This window comes from Mesoplodon mirus (assembly GCF_964341445.2).
Source record: "Mesoplodon mirus genome assembly, chromosome: 11".
In the NCBI taxonomy this organism is placed as follows: Eukaryota; Metazoa; Chordata; class Mammalia; order Artiodactyla; family Ziphiidae; genus Mesoplodon; species Mesoplodon mirus.
In genome coordinates, this window is record NC_138987.1 from 75783147 (window position 1) to 75807633 (window position 24487).

General features: G+C 39.3%; 1 protein-coding gene across 1 annotated transcript in view; it reads left to right on the forward strand.

The window, feature by feature from the left end:
- PKP2 (plakophilin 2) overlaps window positions 1-24487 on the forward strand; it is an 85054-nt gene that overhangs the window by 12255 nt on the left and 48312 nt on the right. Inside the window, exons 2-4 of the mRNA XM_082635455.1 lie at window positions 361-473; window positions 822-1495; window positions 9681-9816. Coding sequence (XP_082491581.1) covers window positions 361-473; window positions 822-1495; window positions 9681-9816 — 923 coding nt within the window. The remainder of the gene's footprint in view (window positions 1-360; window positions 474-821; window positions 1496-9680; window positions 9817-24487) is intronic.

Sequence of the window (24487 nt, forward strand, 5' to 3'; positions counted from 1 at the left end):
GGGTCTACTCTTCATTGCGGTGCGTGGGCTTCTCATTGCAGTGGCTTCTTTTGTTGCAGAGCATGGGCTCTAGGAGCAAGGGCTTCAGTAGTTGTGGCACCTGGGCTCAGTAGTTGTGGCTCGCAGGCTCTAGAGCACAGGCTCAGTAGTTGCGGCACACAGGCTTAGTTGCTCCGTGGCATGTGGGATCTTCCCGAACCAGGGCTCGAACCCGTGTCCCCTGCATTGGCAGGTGGATTCTTAACCACTGTACCACCAGGGAAGTCCCGACCTTAACTACTTAAATTTAAAATATATTGTTGTTATATAATCTTTACTGATTGGCCCACTTATATTATTTTAATATATGCTTGATTACAGGAAATCTTCACCGAACTAGCAGTGTTCCTGAATATGTCTACAATCTACACTTGGTTGAAAATGATTTTGCTGGGGGGCGTTCCCCTGTTTCTAAAACCTATGACATGCTAAAGGTAGGATACCAAAGAATATAACCCTAGTTACCAGGTTACCAAGAAAACATTTTTAAACTTCTGTAGGTTATTTTTTAATGTTTACCGTTCTCAAGTATTACCATTTCCTAAATGAATTATGAGAAGTGGACACCATGGAAAACTGGAAACTTTAAACTATTAAATCCTGGTGCAAATAACTAGACAACCAAGTCTTGTTTAAAAACAGATTTTACCCAGAAAGGAGCTGACTTCTCCGTGTGATTCAGAGAAACCAACACCTTGTGTAATAGTCCTAGAATAGTTAATCTTCAACAAAGATGAAAACTGATTCATGCCTCATTTAAACTTTATTTCTCTCTTGTGCAGACAGGCACAGCTACCACTTATGAAGGTCGCTGGGGGAGAGGAACTTCGCAGTACAGCTCTCAGAAGTCAGTGGAAGAAAGGCACTTGAGGCAGCCTCTGAGGAGACTTGAGATTTCCCCGGACAGCAGCCCTGAGCGGGCTCAGTACGCACACAGCGAGCACCAGTACAGCCAGAGAAGCCAGGCCGGGCACACCTCGCGGCAGCAAGAGAGCAGGAGGTCCACGCTTCTCGTGCCGCCTCGCTACGCCCGCTCAGAAATTGTGGGTTTCAGCCACTCCGGGGCGGTGGGCAGACAGCGCCACTACGACACGTACAGGCGCTACCAGTACCGGTCTGTGAACGACGCTGTCTTTGACGGCGCCCAGGTCCACCCGGTGGTGCTCACGTACCCCAGGCCTGGGACCAGCCACAGCCTGGGCAACCTCCTGGAGAAGGAGAACTACGTGACTGCGGGGCCCGCCGCGGGGCAGGCCAGGCCGGCGTCCGTGCAGCCGGGCACACAGGGCCGGGCGGCGCGGTCGTCCTGGCATCAGAGCTCCTTCCACAGCACCCGCACTACGAGGGAGGCCGAGTTCGGCGGGAGGAGGACCCACATGACCGTGGGCCAAGTGGCAGCAGGAGGAAGTGGGAACGTGCTCGCGGAGAGAAGCACTTTCACCGACGCGCAGGCTGGGTGAGTCCCCTTCTCAATCTGCAGCACGGTCGGTGCCAGCACATTCTGTTCCCACAGCTCTTACCCATGTGAGCTGGCGCTCCTGGGGCTGCAGAGAAAGGCTTCCAGAGATAAGTGATTAAAACAATGACTTCTCAGGCAGCTGCCTAATTGACAGATTAGCCTGTTTGCCTCAGGGACGGGGGCCAAGCTACCTGCTTGTATGGCAGCTCTGCGGGGGAGATGTGACTTTTAATCCATCTGTTCCAAATTAGATGCTGGCTAAAGGGATGGCTGCCCCTTGGCTATATGAAAATCTGCTTTGAATGAGAGCTAACTCGAGAGTAGACCAAAAAATGGATAATTGCATGCATCAATTATTCTCAATCATTCCTTGAAATGAAGGAAAAAGGCAGAAGTGTTTATTCCTGGTGCTAAGAGTGAACCTCAAATGCTGTTTTGATAACACTACCACAAAAAGATGGAGCTAAGCAAAGGCAGCTAATTTCTAGATGTCTCTTTCCTTCCTTTGATACCTGATAATTTTACTTTTTGATTCTGGTATCAGTGATTGGAGGGGTTTTGTTTTGCAATACTGAATAATTAAAATAATTGAAGTTTCAAAGTCATTCCTTTGCCTATCCTATTTACTTTATACCTTGACTAATCTCGTTTTTGGAACTTTAACATTTATTCAAGTTTAATGCTGGAGCACAAATTTCTTAAACTGAGGAACTCACTAAGAGAAAGGTTAAGAAATGGATAGATGATTACATCAGTAACTCCCAAAATAATGATGTACTATCATTATGGTAAAACATTAAATACATGACTTTTAAAAATTTCTAATGAAAGTTGTTACCTTTAATCATCCCTTTAAGTGAAATTGTGCAGTATACTCATTGATTAGGTAGGCACCGGTGAGAAAAGTTGTTAGGGCTAATCTAATCTTGAAGCAAGAAATATTTTTTATAAAGCAAAATTGAGCATGAGACTTCTTTTTTTTTTTTTTTTTTTTGCGGTACGCGGGCCTCTCACTGTCATGGCCTCTTCCATTGCGGAGCACAGGCTCCGGACGCGCAGGTTCAGCGGCCATGGCTCACGGGCCCAGCCGCTCCGCGGCATGTGGGATCTTCCCGGACCGGGTCATGAACCCGTGTCCCCTGCATCGGCAGGCAGATTCTCAACCACTGCACCACCAGGGAAGCCCGAGCATGAGACTTCTAACATTTCTTGTAGAAAGCAGATCTTTGTCAATATGGACACACTTATAAAGAAGAAAAATACATGAGGTAATTATTTATGGAGGAAAAAGCTGATCAAGTCTTTTAAATGGATAATTCAAGATGTATTAAATGCCTACTGTATTCTAGGATTTGTGTCAAGCACAGTTTTAACAAAATGATTCTAATAATAACAAAACTATTGTGCCACGTTCTCCAGCAACTGGCATTCTTCTCTTCTTGCATCTCTGTGTCCCCACACTGCTTCCACCACCTTGTCACTTCCCAGTCTGTCATCAATCCACTACAGTATGGCTTTAGTCCCCACCATTTCACTGAAATAGGCTCCCCACAGATCTACCAATGACTGCCTTAATGCTACATCTGAAGCAGTCCTTATATTACTCAGTCTGTGGGCAGCATTTGACACCACTATCTGTGAAATTCTCCCTTCCCTGGGTTGTCGGGGCACCAACTTCTCCTGGTTTTCTCTAGCCATGTCTTAGTCTTCTCTGAGAAGACTTTTCTGCATTCCCAAGGAAGTCATCTTCATCAACCCTTCTCTTCTGGTCTTGGTGCTCTTCTAAAGAGGCCCTGTGTCCTGCACTTGTATCCTGTGATTCCCAGTGTTTTATTTGCAGCTCTGTCCTCCATCCTGAACTCTAGATCTGTATGTATTTCTAACAAAGTCATGGACTCAGTATGTTCAAAACTAAATCTATTAGCTCTTCCCTACCCTCTACTTCTAACTGTCTTCTCATACTAAGTCCTATCTTTACAAACCTGGGAGTCATTCTTATCTTTTCCCTCCATAGTCACATATCACCAAGCCATATTTTATTCTCCTTAATGGGCCTTAAATTTTTACCCTTCTTTCTGTCTCTATTGCATAGGTCTCTCTGCCTCTGGTCTTGCTCACTCAACCATTCTCTAGGACCATTAGAATGGTCTTCCCAAATCTGATGATTCCCCTCTCCAATTTATAACCTTCCCATAATTCCACCAAATTTTTGTGCTTTTTACCATGGCACACAAGGCCCATGTTTTCAGCTATGCTTATCACTCTAGTCTCATCTCTTTCTACTGTCCTCCACCTGTCATCATCACCTTCCCCAAACACATCCCCAAACAGTCAAACCACCTCGAACCTCTTTTACTTCCCATAATGGAAAATATTTATTCACATATTTTCTTTCTTTTTCTCTTTCTGCCTTCCCTCCTTCTTTCTTTCCTTTCTTTCCTCCTTCCTTCCTTCCTTCTTTTCTTTGTCTGTCTGTCTATCTATCTATCTATCTATCTATCTCCTCCCAGTAGCTTTGGCTGGCTACTCATGATTCTGGAATTATCTCAGTTACCACCCTTTCCCTGACCACTCCCCTCACAATCTAGTTTAGGAGCCCCAGAGAGCTGTACTGTGTGGGTGCCTCTACCAGAATAGTATATTGTGGTTATTAGTTTTCTTATCTGTACCCCCTCTAAATTCGAGTTATTGTTTTAATAGGGTGGATTTTATTAAAATAACTGATCGTATTTCAAAGACTAGAAGGAATACTTGGGGTCAAGAAATTTAAAATAAAGGGAAAGAAATCTATTCTTGATGATTCCCAAAGTTGCCATCCTAGAGACCAGAAATCATAGAAATGAACACTTCTTGAAATTTTTGCTATGTATGGAAAGGAAAGGGCGTCTGGGATATTTCCTATAATGATCAAGGTGACATCCATATCTGATTCTCTTCCTCCTTTGGTGTGCCACATGGCTCATTTCAGTTCCCCGGGCTGCCCCGTGAGAGCTCTGCCCTTGAGAACACACACTCTGCTCTCCTTTGCCTTGTAGTGTCTCATATTTCAACCTCTATCCAGTCCCTATATTTGGAAACTGCTTTTTTACGTCTAGTGAAAGTCCCACATGTAAAGAAGTGTTCTTTCACATTTGTGGAACGTTCCTATAGAGTAGTTCGATAAAACTATAAACCTATATAATGACATAAGGTATTAAACAACAGATCTTTGTTTCTAAAAGAAGAATGGCTGCTCAGTTTCTAATGCAGCTGAAAATCAAAACATTGGAGTAAAGAGAGATAGTGAACAACTGTTCTAAATCAGACTAATGAAAAAGGCTTAAGAAATCACCAAGTAAAACACTGTAGATCAGTTTTACTGAAAATATGATTTCTGTACCTGTGGAGGACTGGTGGTTCAGCAAATGAATATTAGGTTGCTCCAGTGTACCCAACACTGCAGTAAGCACCACAGAGGATCCGTAAAAAAGAAAATAAGACACATCAAGTGCTAGATTGTACTAGTGTCTATAGGAATTCAGAGAACAAAAGAGTGATGTATTAGTAGAGGGAAAGAAAGGTGAGAGACTTTATCTCTGGTAGGATCACCAGTCAACTTTGTGACATAGAGCAACACAGAGCAGAAAAGATGTCATAATAACTTCCCTTCACATCCTCTTAATTACCAACCTCTTTAGTTCTTTGATTCCTCAGGTCTCTTTTAGTTATATCTTTCTTTCCATTTCCATTTTTAACAGCCCAGTTCACAACTTTATTGCTTCAGCTAAGACTCTTGTAGTGCCCTCAAAACTGTGTCTAGAGACACATGTCCACTCCAAAGTCATCTTTCCAAAGCAGTGCTTTCATCACACCTAAAATCTTTGTGAGGTAGGGCGATTTGCATTTCCTAAGCATCTGACAACACGAGGGAGCTCTTCATTCATCATCTGGTGTTTGCTTGGCCTTCAGAGCTATTCTAATATCTGGGAACCAACCTAGGGCAGGGCTGTATTATTATTGGCAGGAATGCCGTTGCTGAGGGATTGCACACCTAAAAAATAGGACCGTTTTTAATTTTTTCACATAATGTCTCATATTCTGACCAGTGATATTTTACACTGCTTCCTCTTCACATTTTTGTAAAACATATTTTGATATCATATTAACATATTAACTAAAGTTGTTGAAAAGACTCACTTCTGGAGAATATGCTCAGTGGATAATGGGGCCGAGGAACAGCTGCTCATCCTGATGCTTCCCTCCCCAACCCCATCTCCCAAGCCACATTTCTACAGGCTTCAAGAAATGTTTTGTGAGTGAGCAGAAAGGGGAGAAAGAAGGACGAAAGGGAAGCAGGGAAGAAAGTAGGGAGGAAGAGAGATTGAGGTGAAACCAAGCAGGACCCTGCAGGGCCTTGCCTGGGAGCAAAATTCCCTCCATATCCCACCTTTCTTGTTTGAAGAAAGGCTTTTGTCTCCTAGGCCCTCTCTGAGTTCCTAAGAGCAGGCTCAAGTAGTTAATGATTAGAACAATGGAGCCACAGGACTCCTAGTTCATCCTGAAGGGATATAGATAACAATCTAACACATATCTCTGAGTTGTTCTGAAGAAACTAGGACCGCCACTCATTGTGGATAGTGACTATGTGCTGACCACCAACACCTAGACCCCATACTGGTTGGAACCAGAAGGTTGATTGTTGAGATTCCTGGAACATCATCCTGTTAACTCACCACCATCAGAAGAACGTCCACAAGCTGATCAGGCACCCTGCAACCCTCACTCCTAATTTTGCCTTTAAAAACCCTTCCCTGGGGCTTCCCTGGTGGCGCAGCGGTGAAGAGTCCGCCTGCCAGTGCAGGGGACACGGGTTCGGGCCCTGGTCTGGGAGGATCCCGCATGCCGCGGAGCGGCTGAGACCGTGCACCACAACTACTGAGCCTGCGCTCTAGAGCCCACGAGCTATAACACTGAGCCCGTGAGCCACAACTCATGAGCCTGTGTTCCACAACTACTGAAGCCCGTGCCTAGAGCCCGTGCTCCGCAGCAAGAGAAGCCACCACAGTGAGAAGCCCGTGCACAATGCAGAGTATCCCCCCCACCCCACCCCCCGCAACTAGAGAAAGCCCGCGCGCAGCAACGAAGACCCTAAAAATAAATAAATAAATTTATTTAAAAAAAAACAAAAACCCTTCCCTGACAGCCATCTGGTCTTTTGAGCATGAGCTGCCCATTCTCCTTGCTTGGGTGCCCTGAAGTAAACGCTGTACTTTCCTTCACCACAATTCTGTGTCATTAGATTGACTGCTGTGTGTTGCACTAGCAGACTCCAATTTTGTTGGGAAACGAGAGGAGTGCTATGGGAAAATAGAGGAGGAAAAGAATAGCTCTAGCTGGGGGTAGGGATCCAGGAAAGATTTCACAGAAGTGATGATATTTGAACTGAGTCTGAAGAATTAAGAATTAGGTAGAAGGGGGGCTTCCCTGGTGGCGCAGTGGTTGAGAGTCCACCTGCCGATGCAGGGGACACGAGTTCATGCCCCGGTCTGGGAAGATCCCACATGCTGCAGAGCGGCTGGGCCCGTGAGCCGTGGCTGCTGAGCCTTTGCTCCGCAATGGGAGAGGCCACAACAGTGGCCCGCGTACCGCAAAAAAAAAAAAAAAAAAAGGTAGAAGGGTGGGCTTTGTAGAAAAATCAGAGGGAGTGGCTTGTGAAGAGGCATGCAGTGTTTAGAGAAGGATTAAAAGTCTGGTGTGATTGGAGGATGGGTTAGTCCATCAGGGGAAGGAGGGGAGATGGGGTGGAGGATGGCAGGAGATGGAGTCAGAACATATGCCATGTTATAGAGTTGGACTTTACAGACAATAACAAAACAGGAAATTGATGCCCTGACAGCTGTGGCCGACCTTCTTGTTGAGGAAGTCTTCATTATGTTTAGGAATTGTTTTTAATGATAAAGTAAAGTAGCATTAGGTTGGCTGGTAGTGAATGCAGAGCTTCTTTGTGAATCATGTTCAGGAATGGAATTGATTGTTGGTGTTAGAGACTTGGGAATTCAAACTTTCCTGAGTCATTTATGACTTAGGAAGTACATTAATGGCTGAATCTTAAAAAAAAAAGAAGTGTTAAACAGGAGGTTATTCTTAGGTTATGAATGATCTTTCATTAGTTTAAACACCTGTAGTGGTGGATGGTAAAAGACTTAAAACTAATTTCACTTTTGATTTCCCTGTAAAGGAATTGGAGTCCATGCATATGAAAAATTTCCATCTCTTTTTTTTTAAATAGATCTTTATTGGAGTATAATTGCTTCACAGTACTGTGTTAGTTCCTGTTGTACACCAAAGTGAATCAGCCATATGCATATACCTGTCCACATATCCCCTCCATCTTGAGCCTCCCACCCGTCCTCCTTATCCCACCCCTCTAGTTCATCGCAAAGCACCGAGCTGATCTCCCTGTGCTATGCCACTGCTTCCCACTAGCTAACTATTGGAAAACAGGGTGGAGGTTCCATCTCTTTTTAAAAGGGTGTTTATATTAAATAAAAGTGATTCAAATTCTAGTTTTAGTGAAAATAGCCTACATTTTTACCAATTAACTTGATTGCTAAGTCCCAACAGTTAAAAATATGAGATCATTATATAATTCTCAGTATAGATGCCAGAAGTGCTTCATTTTTAATACCCTTATACGCATGAGGTAACACTTCTGTGTTTGAACATGTGTTTCAGAAGAAGTGGAAATTAGTTTTTAGTCATGAGGCCCATTACTCTTATCCTCACCTGTGCCACACCCACTCACACACAGCCATTCACAACATACACGTGCTCACCTCTGTACACAGGTGCATGTATTGATGGGTTAGCCAGCTATAAGAGAGAATTTCCTCACTGTTCTTGCTAGCAGGTACTGGAAAATTCCCTCCCATAATGTCTTTGGAGTCTCCATTACCTGAAATGAATCAGGTGTAACCTTCTTTGAAGCCCAAAAAAGTCCTAGGTTACCTTTAAAGCATGTCTTTAGCCACAGTCCTAACATGTTGCCATCCTGAGTATGGTTTCTCTGAGGCGATACTTAAGGAAGTGCAAATGTGCAAAAGAAAAAAAGGAAGTGCAAATCCACCTTGGTAATAGGCTGCCTAGCCTAGTCACCCTCTAGGCAGAAGTAAAAGGGGGGGAAAAATGCCACTTCTGTGAGGCATTTGGGAGCTATTGTTTTACACATAGCAATTTTATTTGTTCTCTATAAATTATCCTGTCAGTATCGAACTGAGTCAGATTTCATAACACTGTACACACCTGCAATTCGTAGAGGACAGAGTATGCTACTAGTTAGATGCAAACTGAATGTCATTACAACGGCAAAGCAAATGGTAACAGAATGTTTATAAAATTGTCTTTGAAAAGGGCTTTTTAGGGCTTCCCTGGTGGCGCAGTGGTTGAGAGTCCGCCTGCCGATGCAGGGGACACGGGTTTGTGCCCCGGTCCCGGAAGATCCCACATGCCGCGGAGCGGCTGGGCCCATGAGCCATGGCCGCTGAGCCTGCGCGTCTGGAGCCTGTGCTCCGCAACGGGAGAGGCCATAACAGTGAGAGGCCTGTGTACGGCAAAAAAAAAAAAAAAAAAGGGCTTTTTATTGTAGCATGTAATAATTACCTTTCCTGATGGATTCTGTCACACTAGCGTGACTTATTTTAACCAAACAAACTCAGTTTTCCTGGCTTGTACTGTTTACATACTACTATATTCATCAAATAAGAGCACTTTTAGAATGCTTCTTTTAAAACTGATTTTCAGGTGAAATAACAGACTTTGAGCAGCTGTGAGAAAAATCTAATGATTTTTGAGGGAAGGTGTTTAACTTACAAGTGTGACATTACCAGGGTAGGAATAATTTTTAATTTCTGTGACCAAATTTCTTTTAAATTTCATGTAAGATACATATTTATCTTAAACAGAGTTAAGTTTCTTCTCAATTCAGTGGTATCTTCAGAGGCTAGTCTGACCAGAGCTGGAATGTTTCTGCTGCTAGCTTCCTATACCTTCTGATCTCAAAGGCTGATTATTCCTCTGGCTGAAGAGGAGCCAAGGCTCAGACGTTCTAGGTGCTTCCTGATATTAGCCAAGTCATCTCTGGAGGATCAAGTTGACAGGAGAGGGCAGGTTTGGAATTTTGCTGAATCTGTGACTGTTTGTCTAGGAATGCAGACACGGAGATGACTCTGGAGCGAGCAGTGAGTATGCTTGAGGCAGACCACACGCCGCCGTCCAGGATTTCTGCTGCAGCTACTTTCATACAGCATGAGTGCTTCCAGAAGTCTGAAGCGCGGAAAAGGGTGAGCATATCATATTAAGTCTGATGTAAAACTAGCACACTTTCACATCTATTACGGTGATACTGCAAACTGAAACCAATTTTAATTTATTTTGATTTTTGAAAATCTTCATTGAGTTATGTCAATCATAGCTCAATTTTTTAAATTAAATAAATAAAAATACTCTTTATTGAGACCTTTTAATTTAAAAGGAAATATACACTGATTGCCAAAAAAAAACTTTCCTGCAATCCAGAAACTTAGAATGTAAATCACTACACATACTTCTCCCTTCTTTGTCTGACCCTTTAGAACCATCCCCAGAGATAATTGTTTGTATCAGTCTGTGTAGTTTCAGATTTTTCTGAGAGAGAAAGGGAGCGAGAGAGAGAAAATGAGTGTACATTTTAGGCTATTATTTTCTACGTTTACAAAAATATATTAAATGTAAGCAGTGTATTCCAATTTTTGTTTTCCTTAAACAATTTCTTTAACATATTACAACAATGGTTCAATGGATAGCTTCGTACATGTATCTTTTGGCATTTCCACCAGTGTTGCTATAGGACAGATCCTCCAAAATGGAATCAATGTTCGTTTTAAAAAGTGGTACATTTGTGGGGGAAAAAAATCATAGTTCAAAAAGGTATGCAGTGAAAAGTAAGTTTCTCTCCTACTCCAAACCCCAGTCTACCCCCCATTTCCCTCTTTCTCTCTCAACCTCCCATTCTCACTCCTCCTCCTTCCCTCCTTCTCTCTTTGTCTCTCTCATCAATTTTGGGGTATCTTTCCAGAGATAGTTTATGCATGTAGAAACAATTATTGGATAGGTTGGTTGAATATCCTTTTTTGTTTAAAATAAAATCACAAATGGTAACAGGTTATTTACAGTACTCAGTACTTTATGTTTTTATCTAACACTATATCTTGGAAATCTTCAGTATTTATTAGCCCTACTTCATTCTTTAAAACTGCTACATAGATTTCTCTTGTATAAGTGCACCAATTTTGTTTGTTCAGTTTTTTTGTTTGTTTGTTTGTTTGTTTTGTGGTGCGTGGGCCTCTCACTGTTGTGGCCTCTCCCGTTGCGGAGCACAGGCTCCGGACGCGCAGGCCCAGCAGCCATGGCTCACGGGCCCAGCTGCTCCGCGGCATGTGGGATCCTCCCGGACCGGGACACAAACCCGTGTCCCCTGCATCGGCAGGTGGACTCTCAACCACTGCGCCACCAGGGAAGCCCCTGTTTGTTCAGTTTTTTAACAGACTTATTAAGGTCCAAAATGACAAAGTTTTGATACTGTGAAACCATCATCACAATCAATATAATAAGCATATCGATTACCTCCAAAGTTTCCTTGTGCCCCTTGATAATCAATACATCCCACCCCTACACAACCCACTTCCAGTCCCCAGGCATCCAGTGATCCGCTTTCTGTTACTATAGATAAGTTGAATTTTCTAGATTTGTATATAAATGGAATCATATAGTAAATATGCATTTTTTTGTCTGGATTCTTTTACTCAGCTTAACTTAAATCTTTTAAGATCTATCCATATTGTATGTATCATGTGTATGGCTGAGTAGTATTTTGTTGTATGGATACACCGTAATGTGTTTATCCATTTACCTGTTGATGGACATTTGAGTTTTGGCTATTACAAATAAAGCTGCTATGAACATATGTATACAAACAAATGTTTTAATTTCTCTGGGGTAAATTCCTTGGAGTGGAATGCCTGGATGATATGGTAGTTGTATGACTTTTTAAGGAGTTGCCAAACTGTTTTACAAAGTAGCTGTACCATTTTACATTCCCATCAGCAATGTATGAGAGTTCCAGTTCCTCGATATCCTAACACTTGACATGGTCAGTATTTATTAGAGCCTATAGGTTTGTGGTAGTATTTCATTGTAGTTTTAATTTGCATTTTCCTAATGACTAATGATGTTGAACATCTTTTCATTTGCTTATTTATCATCTGTATACCTTCTTTGGTGAAATGTGTTTCCAGATCTTTTGCCCATTTTTTTTATTTGGGTTTTTTGTTTTCTTATTGAATTCTGATATTTCTTTATAGATTCTGGATTTAAATCTTTTTTCATATATATGATTTGGAAATATTTTCTCTCAGTTGTGTTTTGTTTTTTCATTCTCTTAACAGTTTTTAATTTTGATGGAGTCTAATTTATCAATTTTTTCCTTATGGGTCATACTTTCATGGTGTATCCAAGAAATCTTTCTGTACTCCAAGGTCACAAAAATGCTCTTCTATATTTTCTTCTAGAAGTTTTTTAAGTGTAATATTTTATAGTTGATCAATAGTCCTTTTGGGGTTAATTTTTGTATATATTGCAAGATGTGGACCAAAATTCCTTTTGTTAAAATATATGTATATGCAATTGTTTAGGCAGGATTTGTTAAAAAGACTAGCCTTTTGGTACTGAGTTATTTTTGTACTTTTGTTTAAAGGAATTGATCATATACATATATGTGAGTTTATTTCTGGACTATGTATTCTATTCCATTGATCTCTGTCTATCTTTATACAAATACCATACTGTCTTGATTACCATAGTTTTATATTAAGTCTTGAAATTAAGTAATGTTAGTCCTCTGACTTTGTTCTTTTTCAAGTTATTTTGGCTGTTCTAGGTATTTTGCTATTCCATTTGAATTTTAGAAATGAGCTTGTCAATTTCTATATTTTAAAAAACTGCTGGGATTTTGTTTTGAGGTTGCATTGAATCTGTAGATCAATATGTGGAGAACTGACATCTAAACAAGTCTTCTGACCTCTGAACATGGTATACTGCACCACTTACTTAGGTCTTCTTTAATTTTTCTCAACAGTGTTTTGTAGTTTTTACTCTAGAGATCTTTAATTCTTTTGTCAGATCTTTCCCTAAAGATATCATGTTTCTAGATGCTTTTATAAATGGTCAAGTTTTTTTTTTTCATTTCAATTTTTGATAGTTCAATGAGAGTAGATAGAAATGCAGTTGATTTTTATATGTTGATTTTGTATCTGTGTTATTACCTAATTCACTTATTAGCTCTTGTAGCATATTTGTAGATTCATCACATTTCTACATAGAAGGTCATGCCAACTGCAAATAAGGACAGTTTTGTTTCTTCCTTTCTAATCTGGATGACTTATATGTCTTTTTTTTTTTTAATTTAGTACTGGCTAGAACCTCCAGTACAATGTTAAAAAGAAGTGGGAGTGGGCATGTCCTGTTCCTGATTGTAGGGGAAAGCATTCAGTTGTGCTTACAGTATAAAGTTTGATGCCACCTGTAAGTTTTTGTTGTTGTTGTTGTTTTGAGGAATTTAATCTAGGGTATTTTTGTGGTTTTTCTTTTTCTTTTCTTCCTTTTTTTTTTTTTTGGAAGAAAGGGAAAAGGCTTATACTTTAGTATTTTTAACAACAGTTTTTTCCAGCTTTTTGTTTTGTTTTTTTAATTGAGATATAATTGACATATAACATTATATTAGTTTCAGGTATACAATATAATGGTATGATATATGTATATATTGTGCAGTGATCACCACAATAAATCTGGTTACCATTTATCACCACACACAGTTACAAAATTTTTTTCTTGTCATGAGAAGTTTTAAGATCTACTGTCTTAGCAACTTTCAAATATACAATACAGTATTATTAACTATAGTCATCATGCTGTACATTACATCCCTAGGACTTATTTATTTTATAGCTGGAAGTTTGTACCTTTTGATCCCCTTCACCCATTGCACCCTGCCCCAAACTCCCTCCCCACCTCTGGCAACCACCAAACTGTACTCTGCACCTATAATTTTGGGGGTTTTTTGTTTTATTTGTTTCTTAGATTCCAAATGTGAGTGAGGTCATAGGGTGTTTGTCTATCTCTGTCTGACTTATTTCACTTAGCATAATGCCTTTAAGGTCCATACATGTTGTTGCAGTGGCAGTAATTCCTTCCTTTTTATAGCTGAATAATATTCCATATATATATATTTACACACATACACACCACAACTTCTTTATCTCTTCATCTATCGATGGGCACTTAGGTTGTTTCCATGTCTTAGCTCTTATAAATAATGCTGCAGTCGAGCTTCCCTGGTGGCACAGTGGTTAAGAATCCACCTGCCAATGCAGGGCACGTGGGTTCGAGCCCTGGTCCAGGAAGATTCCACATGCCGCAGAACAACTAAGCCCGTGTGCCACAACTGCTGAAGCCTGTGCACCTAGAGCCCGTGCTCTGCAATGAGAAGCCACCACAATGAGAAGCCCACACACCGCAATGAAGAGTAGCCCCCACTCACCGCAACTAGAGAAAGCCTGTGCACATCAACGAAGACCTAACACAGCCAAAAATAAATAAATAAATTTATTTTAAAAATAATAATGCGGCAGTGAACACAAGGATTCATATATCTTTTTGAGTTAGTGTTTTTGTTTCCTTCAGATAAATACCTATAAGTAGAATTGCTGCATTATGTGGTTGTTCTATTTTTCATTTTTTGAGGAACCTCCATACCATTTTCCACAGTGGCTGCTCCAATTTACATTCCCACCAACAGTACACAAGGGTTTCTTGTCTTTTTGGTAACAGCAGTTCTAACAGGTATGAGGTAATATCTCATTGTGGTTTTGATTTTCATTTCCTTGTTGATTAGTGATGCTGATTAGTGACACATCTTTTCCTGTGTTTATTGGCCATCTGTATGTTTTCTTTGGAAAAATGTCTATTCATGTCCTCTTCCCATTTTTTAATCAGGTTGTTTGTTTTGATGTTGAGTTGTATGAGTTCTTTGTATACTTTATATACATAAAGTATATAAAGTATATACTTTATATATATCCCTTATCAGGCATATGATTTGCAAATATTTTCTCCCATTGTATAGGTTGCCTTTTGTTGATCTTTTCTTCTGCTGTGCAGAAGCTTTTTAGTTTGATATAGTCCCACTTGTTTATTTTTGCTTTTGTTGCCTTTTTTTGGATGTCAAATCCAAAAAATCATCACCAAGCCCAACGTCAAGGAGCTTACAGCCTATGTTTCCTTCCAGGAGTTTTATGGTTTCAGGTCTTACGTTCAAGTCTTTAATCCATTTTCAGTTGATATTTGTGTATGGTGTAAGATAGTGGTACAGTTACATTCTTTTGCATGTGGCTGTGCAGCTTCCCCAAAACCTTTTATTGTGTATTCTTGCCTTCTTTGTTGTAAATTGATCATAATGTGTGGGTTTATTTCTGGGCTCTCTAATCTGTTCCACTGATCTATATGTCTTTTTATTCTAAAATCATACTGGTTTGATTGTTATAGCTTTTTAATATAGTTTGAAATCAAGGAAGCATGATGCCTCCAGCTTTGTTCTTTTTTCTCAAGATTCCTTTATCTATCAGGGTCTTTTGTGGTTCTATATAAATGTTAGGATTGCTTGTTCTACTTCCATGAAAAATACCATTGGAATCTTGATGGGGATTTCATGGAATCTGGAGATTGCTTTGGGTAGTATAGACGTTTTTAATGATATTAATTCTTCCAGTCTATGAGCATGGAATATATTTCCATTTACTTGTGTCTTCTTCAGTTTCTTTCATCAATGTCTTATAATTTTCAGTGTACAGGTCTTTCACCTCATTGGTTAAATTTATTCCTAGGATTTTATTCTTTTTGCTGCAATTGTAAATGGGATTGTTTTCTTAATTTCTCTTTCTGATAGTTTGTTATTAAGTATACAGAAATGCAACCGAGTTTTGTATATTAGTTTTGTATCTTACAACTTTACTGAATTTGTTGATTAGTTCTAACAGTTTTCTGTGACGTCTTTAGGGTTTCCTGTACATAATATCATGTCATCTGCAAATAGTCACAATTTTACTTCTTCCTTTCTGATTTGATGCCTTTTATTTCTTTTTCTTGCCTAGTTGTTCTGACTAGGACTTTCAATACTATGTTGAACAGAAGTGGTGAGAGTGGGCATCCTTGTTGCTTCTGATCTTTGAGGGAAAGCTTTCAGCTTTTTACCATTGAGTATGATGTTAGCTGTTGGTGTAGGTTTTTCATAAATCACCGAATCAAGTTGAATAACTTCCTTCTGTCCCTAATTTAATAGATTTTTTCCCCTCCTCAGGAATGACTGTTGAATTTTATCAAATGCTTTTTATACATTTATTGAAATACTTCTGGTTTTTATTTTAATTTTGCTAATATGATATATTACTTTGATTTTTAAATGTTACCCCATTCCTATGATGAAACCCACTTGGTCATGATGTACTGTCACTTTTTATATTTTTGAATTAGATTTGCTAAAATTTTGTCAAGAAATTACGAAGCTAATTTACAAATGATATTGACCTGTAATTTTCTTTTCTTGTAATGTCTTTGTCCAGTTTTAGATTGAGGGTAATACTAGCCTCATAGAATAAATTGGAAAGTGTCCTCGTCTCTTCAGTTTTCTGAAAGATTTTGATTGGACTTGGTATTATTTCTTCCTTAAATGTTTGGTGGAATTCACCAGTGAAGCTATTTTGACCTTAAGTCTTCTTTGTGAGAAGGTTATTAACTATAAGTTTAATTTCTTTAACTGATATGGGGCTATTTGGACTATTTATTTCTTCCTCTTGAGTTTTGGTAGTTTATGTCATTCAAAGACCAAAGTCTTTGTTCATTTTATCTAAGCTGTTCCAGTGCTCTTCATTTCTTTTTGTAGGTGTCATCTGATGTCATTTCCCTTTGCCTGAAGAATTTTTTAAAACATTTATTATAATGCAAATCTCTGATTAACTATTTCAGCTTCAAATATCTGAAAAAGAATTTCATCTTTGCTTTTGAAACATATTTTCACTAATAACAGAACCCTAGGTTGATGGTGTTTTAATTCCAGTACTTGAAAGTTGTTGCTCCATTGTCTTGTCACCTGCATTGTTTCAGACAAGAAATGTCCTGTCCTCCTTATTTTTGTAGTGTACATGATGTGTCTCTCCCTGCCTACCCAAGCTGCTTTTAAGATTTTATCTTAATCATTGGTGTTGAGCAGTTTGGTCACAATGTACCTTTGTGCAGTTTTCCGTAGGCTTCTTAAGTTCATTAGACTTCTCAAAATTGTTGATTTCTGCTTTTCATCAAATTTTGGAGTTTTGTTTGGGAAATTTTCTTCTGTCTCACCTTTGGGAACTACAGTTACATATATATTAGGCTGCTTGAGGTTGTCCCACAGCTCATGCGTACTCTGTTTTTCTTTTTTAGTTGGTTTCTTTTTTTCTGTATGTTTCTTTTTGGATAAATTCATTTTCTATGCTTGAAATATACTAAAATTTTCTTCTGCAATGTTTAATATGCCATTAATCTCATTCAGTGTATTTTTTACTTCATAAATTATAGTTTTCCTCTCTAGAAGTTAAATTTGAGTCTTTTTTATATCTTCTGTGTCCCTACCTAACATGTTTCATTTTTCCTCAAGGTTTCTGAATGTAGGGAAGACTGTTAAAATAGCTGCTTGAATGACCTTGTCTGTTAATTCTAACATCTGTGTCCATTCTAGGTGGGTTTCATTTTTTTTAAATTTATTTTATTGAAGTGTAGTTGATTTACAATGTTGTGTTAATTTCTGCTGTCCAGCAAAGTGATTCAGGTATACATATATGTATTCTTTTTCATATTCCTTTCTATTACAGTTTATTACAGAATATTGAATATAGTTCCCTGTGCTATACAGTAGGATCTTATTTTTTATCCATCCCTATATATAATAGTTTGCATCTGCTAATCCCAAACTCCCAATCCTTTCCTCCCCTACCTCCCCCTCCCACTTGGCAACCACAAGTCTGTTCTCTATGTTGGTGAGTCCGTTTCTGTTTCATAGGTAAGTTCATTTGTGTCATATTTTAGGTTCCACATATAAGTGATATCATATGGTATTTATCTTTCTCTTTCTGACTTACTCACTTAGTATGATAATCTCTAGGTCCATCCATGTTGCTGCAAATGGCATTGTTTCATTCTTTTTTATGCCTGAGTAGTATTCCATTATATCTATCACATCATCTTTATCCATTCATCTGTCAGTTGTTTCCATGTCTTGGCTATTTTGAATAGTGCTGCTATGAACATAGGGGTACATGTATCTTTTCAAATTATAGTTCTGTCCAGATATATGCCCAGGAGTGGGATTGCTGAATCATATGGCTACTCTATTTTCAGTTATTTGAGGAACCTCCATACTGTTTTCCATAGTGGCTGCACCAATTTACATTCTGAGTGGGTTTCATTTGATTGTTTTTACTCCTCATTATGGATAATATTTTTCTTCTTTGCATGCCTGGAAATTTTTTATCAAATGCCAGGTATTATGAATTTTATCTTGTTGGATGCTGGACATTTTTATATTTGTAGATACTCTTGAGTTTTCTTCACAAGCTCAAGGATATAATTAAATTACTTGAAAACAGTTTGACTCTTTCAAATCTTGCTTTTAAGATTTGTTGGTGGGACCAGAGCAGCATTTATTCTAGAACTAATTAGTCCCCACTTCTTAAGGCAAGACACTTCTGAGAACTCTACCCAATGTATTATGAATTATGAGGCTTTCTGGCTGGCTAGTGAGAATAGGCCCTGTTCACGGCCCTGTGTGAGCATGAGGAGCAGTAACTTTTTTAGGCAGTTACTTCCCTGGCCTCAGGCAACTTCCTCACAAAGGTGAACTGATTAATACTCTACTGAATACTAAATGGGGACCCTCTGCAGATCTCAGGAGTTCTCTTTCTGTGCAGCTCTTTTCTTACTGTTACTCCTCCCTGCAAACACTAGCCTCTTTGTTCTTCTTAGATTCTTCACTCTTTCTCCTCAGCTCTGCTTGTTGAATTCCACTTAGGTTTTCCCGAATCGCACCACAGCCTGGGAACTCTCTCAAGACTGTGATCTGAGGCAGCAGTAGGGCTGTCCTTGCTTGTTCTCCATCTCTTAGGGATCACTGTCCATCATTGCCTCATGTCCAGTTATTGAAACTATTGTATGTTTTGTCTGGTTTTTAAAATTGTTCAAATGGTAGGTAAATCCAGTCCTCATTACTAGTGAGTCACTTTTAATTTTGATAAATAACCTCCTATAAATCTTCCCCCAAATTATACAAATTTACACTCCCATCAGTATGGTGTCAAAGTGCCTATTTACATGCACCATTACTACCACAAGATATTATTCTTTTTTGTTCATTTTTGTTAATCTGATAAGGAGAAAGAAAGGTGTCTCTTTATAGAAGAAATTCTCTATTTCTGGAAATCAAGACGAATAACTGATCAGGTAATCAGAGTTACAGAGAAATTCTTTTAAAAAATTATACACACACACACTTACAGTTTGTCATTGTCTTTCATGCATAAACTATGCCAATTATGTTTCATTTGCCATTTTTAGTTTTTTTGGAGTGAGATGAGAACTTAGTGGCTCTTATTCATCTGAGTTCATATCCTTCTAGATTCTTATATTTTTACGTAGTCTTTTAGGTTAATTTCTTCCACAACCAGTTACAGAGCTTTTTAAAGCTCTTTACCTTTATTTAGTCTTTCTAAAGCATTCAAATTAGTTTTCAGAGACACAGAGCTTTTTCACAATAGGTAAGTAAATTACATAATTACAATAACAAGTATAACTGACATAAATGCATTGAGTAAGAAACCTAAGTTATTCTTGGTAAACTAGAAGAAATAAGAATGCGAAGGCCAACATATACTAACCTACAGCTTTGATAGTACTCAAAATCCGTGGATGTCACAGAAGGAAAAGAGAATATGATTAATCCTGCAGATCAGTTAGTAAGTCAGACAAATGAGTTTCCACTGATTTTTTTTCACTTGCATTTCATTAATTATTCATGAAGATGAGCATTTTTTGGTATTTTTTTGACTTTTTATTTATTCAGTCAGTTGTCATTTTTTAATTCATTGGCTATTTTTTCTAAGACGTGTGCCTGTTTCTTTTTTTTTAATATTTTATTTATTTATTTATTTATTCATTCATTAATTTTGGTTGCACCGAGTCTTAGTTGTGGCAGGCGGGCTCCCCAGTTGCAGCTCTCAGGCTCCTTAGTTGCAGCTCGCTGTCTCCTTAGTTGTAGCATGCGAACTCTTAGTTGCGGCATGCATGTGGGATCCAGTTCCCTGACCAGGGATCGAACCTGGGTCCCCTGCATTGGGAGCGCAAAGTCTTACCTGCTTTGCCACCAGGGAAGTCCCAAGACGTTTGTCTGTTTCTTAATTATTTGTAAGAGTTATGCACGTTAATCCATTGCTACATATGTGACTTTCTCTAGTTGCAGCAAGTGAGGGCCACTTTTCGTTGTGGTATGCGGGCTTCTCATCGCCGTGGCTTCTCTTGTTGCGGAGCACAGGCTCTAGGTGTGCGGGCTTCAGTAGTTGTGGCACATGGGCTCAGTAGTTGTGGTTCGTGGGCTCTAGAGCACTGGCTCAGTAGTTGTGGCACACGGGCCTAGTTGCTCCGCAGCATGTGGGATCCTCCCGGACCAGGACTCGAACCCGTGTCCCCTGTGCTGGCAGGTGGATTCTTAACCACTGTGCTGCCAGAGAAGTCCCTAGTTTTAAATTCTTATGAAGTAAATTTGTCAATATTTTTCTTCATGATATCTGTATTTTATGTATTGCTTCAAAAGACCTATCCCATCTATTTTAATTTTAAAAGTTATGTAAGTCTTGGGTATTTCTCACCCTTTGCCTATGTTTATTCCATGGAAAAAATAAGCATTTTTTTTTATTTATTTATTTTATTATTATTTTTTTTTGCGGTACACAGGCCTCTCACTGTTGTGGCCTCTCCCATTGCGGAGCACAGGCTCCGGACGTGCAGGCCCAGCGGCCATGGCTCACGGGCCTAGCCGCTCCACAGCATGTGGGATCTTCCCAGACCGGGGCACGAACCCGTGTCCCCTGCATTGACAGGTGGACTCTCAACCACTGCGCCACCAGGGAAGCCCAGTAAGCATTTTTTAAAATAATATATTTAGCTAGTAATAAACCTTCTTTTTACACAAATCTTTTTTTATTCCCAATTTTTAAAACTCAGCATTTTTATACATGCTTTCATTTTATAATGTGGAATTACATGAAATTTTCTCTTGTTACCCAAGTTTGGCTAGATTTCCACTATCTCTTAAATTACTAATTTGATTGTAAATATCATTTTGTTTGCATATAGGATTAAACCTATGCTTGCCTTCTTAGCTCTTATTCATTGTAATAAAGCTAGAACAAAGACTGGTTTTAAAAGTAATGAAACATGAAAACTGTATGAAAGCTATACATGTATATGCTTGGTAGAAAATCTAAGAAGAGAAAATATAACCCAAGGGCATTAACAAAATCCCATTAATATTAAGAATAGTACTATAGTTTTTTAATGTTATTTACAAAAAACAGTTACAGTTTGAATATAAAGATCAAAATTTTAAATCATAAACTTCAATGGCAACTTTTCAGTTATTATTTTATTTGATTAAGACTCAGCATTTAACACTGTCCATCCCTCATTCCTTTTTGAAACTTTCTTCTTTTGGCCCCAGAGTCTCCTGGCTCTTTTTCCATTTCTCTGGCTCCTTCAGGTTTCCTCTGTTAAAAAAAAAAAAAAAAATTATCCACAACCTGTACCTTAAATGTTTGTGTTCCCTAGATGCTTTCCTGGGACTTTTCTTATTTGACACCATCTCCTGACCCACCTCACCTACTCCTCTGGCTTCCACTAATGTGTGATCTGAGTGCTAATGACTCACGGCATCTCCAGACCTTATCTTTCCCTGGGTTCCAAACCACATGTCCGTCTATTTGCTAGACGTCCCACTGAACTCAATATCAACTTATCTAAAAATGAACACATTATATTCATTGCTGTTTTTTCTCTACTGTCCAGTCAGTTCTCCTTCTAAACTTGTTCTTTCTGCTGGGTTGGCAAGTAGGGCATGTGGTGGTTTAAGCATTGACTCTCAAGAGTAGCCAGGGGCTGGGTGTGAATCCCAGCAACCTAATTACCTGGGTGACCTTGGGCAAGATATTTTACCACTCTAAACCTCAGCTTTCCTTTAAACTGGAACTAATAGTCCTATTACAAAGAGTTGTTGTGAGAGTGCAATCAGATAATCATACAATGCTTGCCCTGAAATAATAACTCGCTCCTCTGTGAGTGGTAGTTCACCCAGGTAGTTTGACACCAAAATAGGAACAGAGACTTTGAACCTTCTTTCTTTCTTACTTCTCATGTTCATGCAGTCTTCAAGTCCTGTTAATGCCGCTCTTAAAAGTGTCCGGGGGACTTCCCTGGTGGTCCAGTGGTAAAGAATCTGCCTTTCAATGCAGGGGACGTGGGTTCAATCCCTGGTCGGGGCACTAAGATCCCACATGCCACGGGGCAGCTAAGCCCGCACACCACAACTACTGAGCTCACGCGCCTCAACGAGAGAGTCAGCATGCCACAAACTACAGAGCCCATGTACCCTGGAGCCTGCGCGCCACAACTGGAGAAGAGAAAACCTGCATGCCACAACTAAAGAGAAACCCGTGCACCACAACAAAGAGCCAAAGCACCACAACACAAGATCCCACATGCCTCAATGAAGATCCCACGTACCGCAACTAAGACCCAACGCAGCCAAAAAATAAATAAATAAATATATTTTTAAAAAAGTGTCCTGAATCTGCCTACATCTTGCTCTCCCTAATCATGATGCTGATCCCTGTCACCATCATCCTTTTAATCCAGCTGCCTCCTAATTAATCCCTCTGCCTTCATTCTTATCCACTCCTAATCCCAGTCTCTTCACAGCATCCAGCAAGACCTTTCCAATATCTGCCCTGCTTGCCTGCAATATAAAGGACAAATCCCTTAATTTAATCTGCAAGACCCTTAAGCTGGTTTTGTTTCCATGCCTGCTTCAAATCTCATCACCAAAGCAGTGACTGCCATAACTGTCTTGCAAAATCTTATTGTAAAACTAATACAAACTCATTATAAGAAATTTGAGAAATTAAGAAAGAAAAAAGGAAAACAGTCCTTCTATTGTTATCATTTGGTATCACTCTCTGATTTTTTTAATGCATACATGTACATAGCTGTCATCAAATTGAATATGTAGCTTTGTTTATGGGGATGTTTTGTTTTTAAAAAAGCATGCCTAAATACATGCTTGTTGTTTAAAAAAATACAAAGTAGCATGCCCCACTCATACATTATAACCCCACCATTTCTCCCAAACCCCCTAGTTTCATTCCCTTCTTTATGTCTGTGAGCAGAAATGCATTAGATATTTTATTCAACTTTTTCAATAGCATTGCCTCAAGCATTTTCTCATAACATTAAAAATATTTTGAAAACTGGTGGGCCCTGGTGGTCCAGTGGTTAGGACTCTGCGCTTCCACTGCAGGGGCATGGGTTTGATTCCTGGTCGTGCCACTGCATGGCCAAAAATATATATATATATATATATATATTTTTGTAAACTTTATTTTAATGGTGGCATATTAATGGTCATAGTAGTAGCTATGATGTGTGGAGTAACTACTCTGGGCCTAGCACACTGCTAATCTTGCACAATCCCCATTTGACTGATGAGGGAACTATATGACAAATAAAATGTCAGTTCAAACATTGCTGTGCCTCTCCTGTGGACACCTCAGTATATGGATATGTGACAATCATGAACCAGTCTTCCCCCATCTTTGGACATTTATGGTTTCTTATTTTTCCATATTATAAATAATGTAGTTACTATTATCATGTTAGTCTGTGTCTGCATTTCAAATTATTTCCTAATGAAGTTTACTAAAAGTGAATATGTTTGAAGTTTTTGACACATATTGACAATTGCCTTCCTGAAAGGTTATACCAATTTGCAAGGAGTGATTAATTCTAATGGGAGGGAAGGGAGAGAAAGAAGGTGACACTTCACAGAGGAGGCGACATTTGAGCTGGCTTATGCAGGCTGAGTAGGACTTTGCCAGAAGAAAAGCAGAGTGAGCAGAGCATTCCAGATAGGAAAGGAACTGAGAGCAAAGTCAGCAGGCATGAGGGAGCCAACAGTTTGTTCCCTCAACTTACTTGCCACCAGAAACCCTCATCATTTAATTCTTTTAGAGTTGGCAGGGAAAAGAATCAACAGTCAAGGAGAAAGTTAAAATTCTAATATGCGATTTTCCCCTTTCACATATTTAGAAACCACCTCAAATGAAGCTTTTTTAAAGTTCTGAGAAGTTCATGTTAGTCTGGTTGTTTCCTTTCCCAAAGGGGGAACAAATCCCCTGAGGATTCAGTATAACAAACATATGCAACCTCTCTGGTCCCACCTGTTTCCCTGAATTCAGAGGGGCAAGAATGTTGGACCTAATGTGAATAGGAGTCACTCGCTACCAACTGCCCTAGTTATAGGCAATGAGCAGAATATTATCAACTTCTTGTATTTGATATGATGTATATCTATTTGATAAAATGGATAAAGGTACTAAAATCTATTTTTAAATGTGAGGTAGGTGCCAGATACTAGGGGGTCACATTCTACAGTGAGCAGAGCTGTAGCTGGATTTCAGCATTTATCTGAGTGTCAGGTGTCTGCAGTTCCTTCTTTCCAGACTGGAGCAAGTGCTGAAAGCCAAGGGGATAAAAGTGACAGGGTAAGGGAATGGGTTAGAGGGCTGTTAG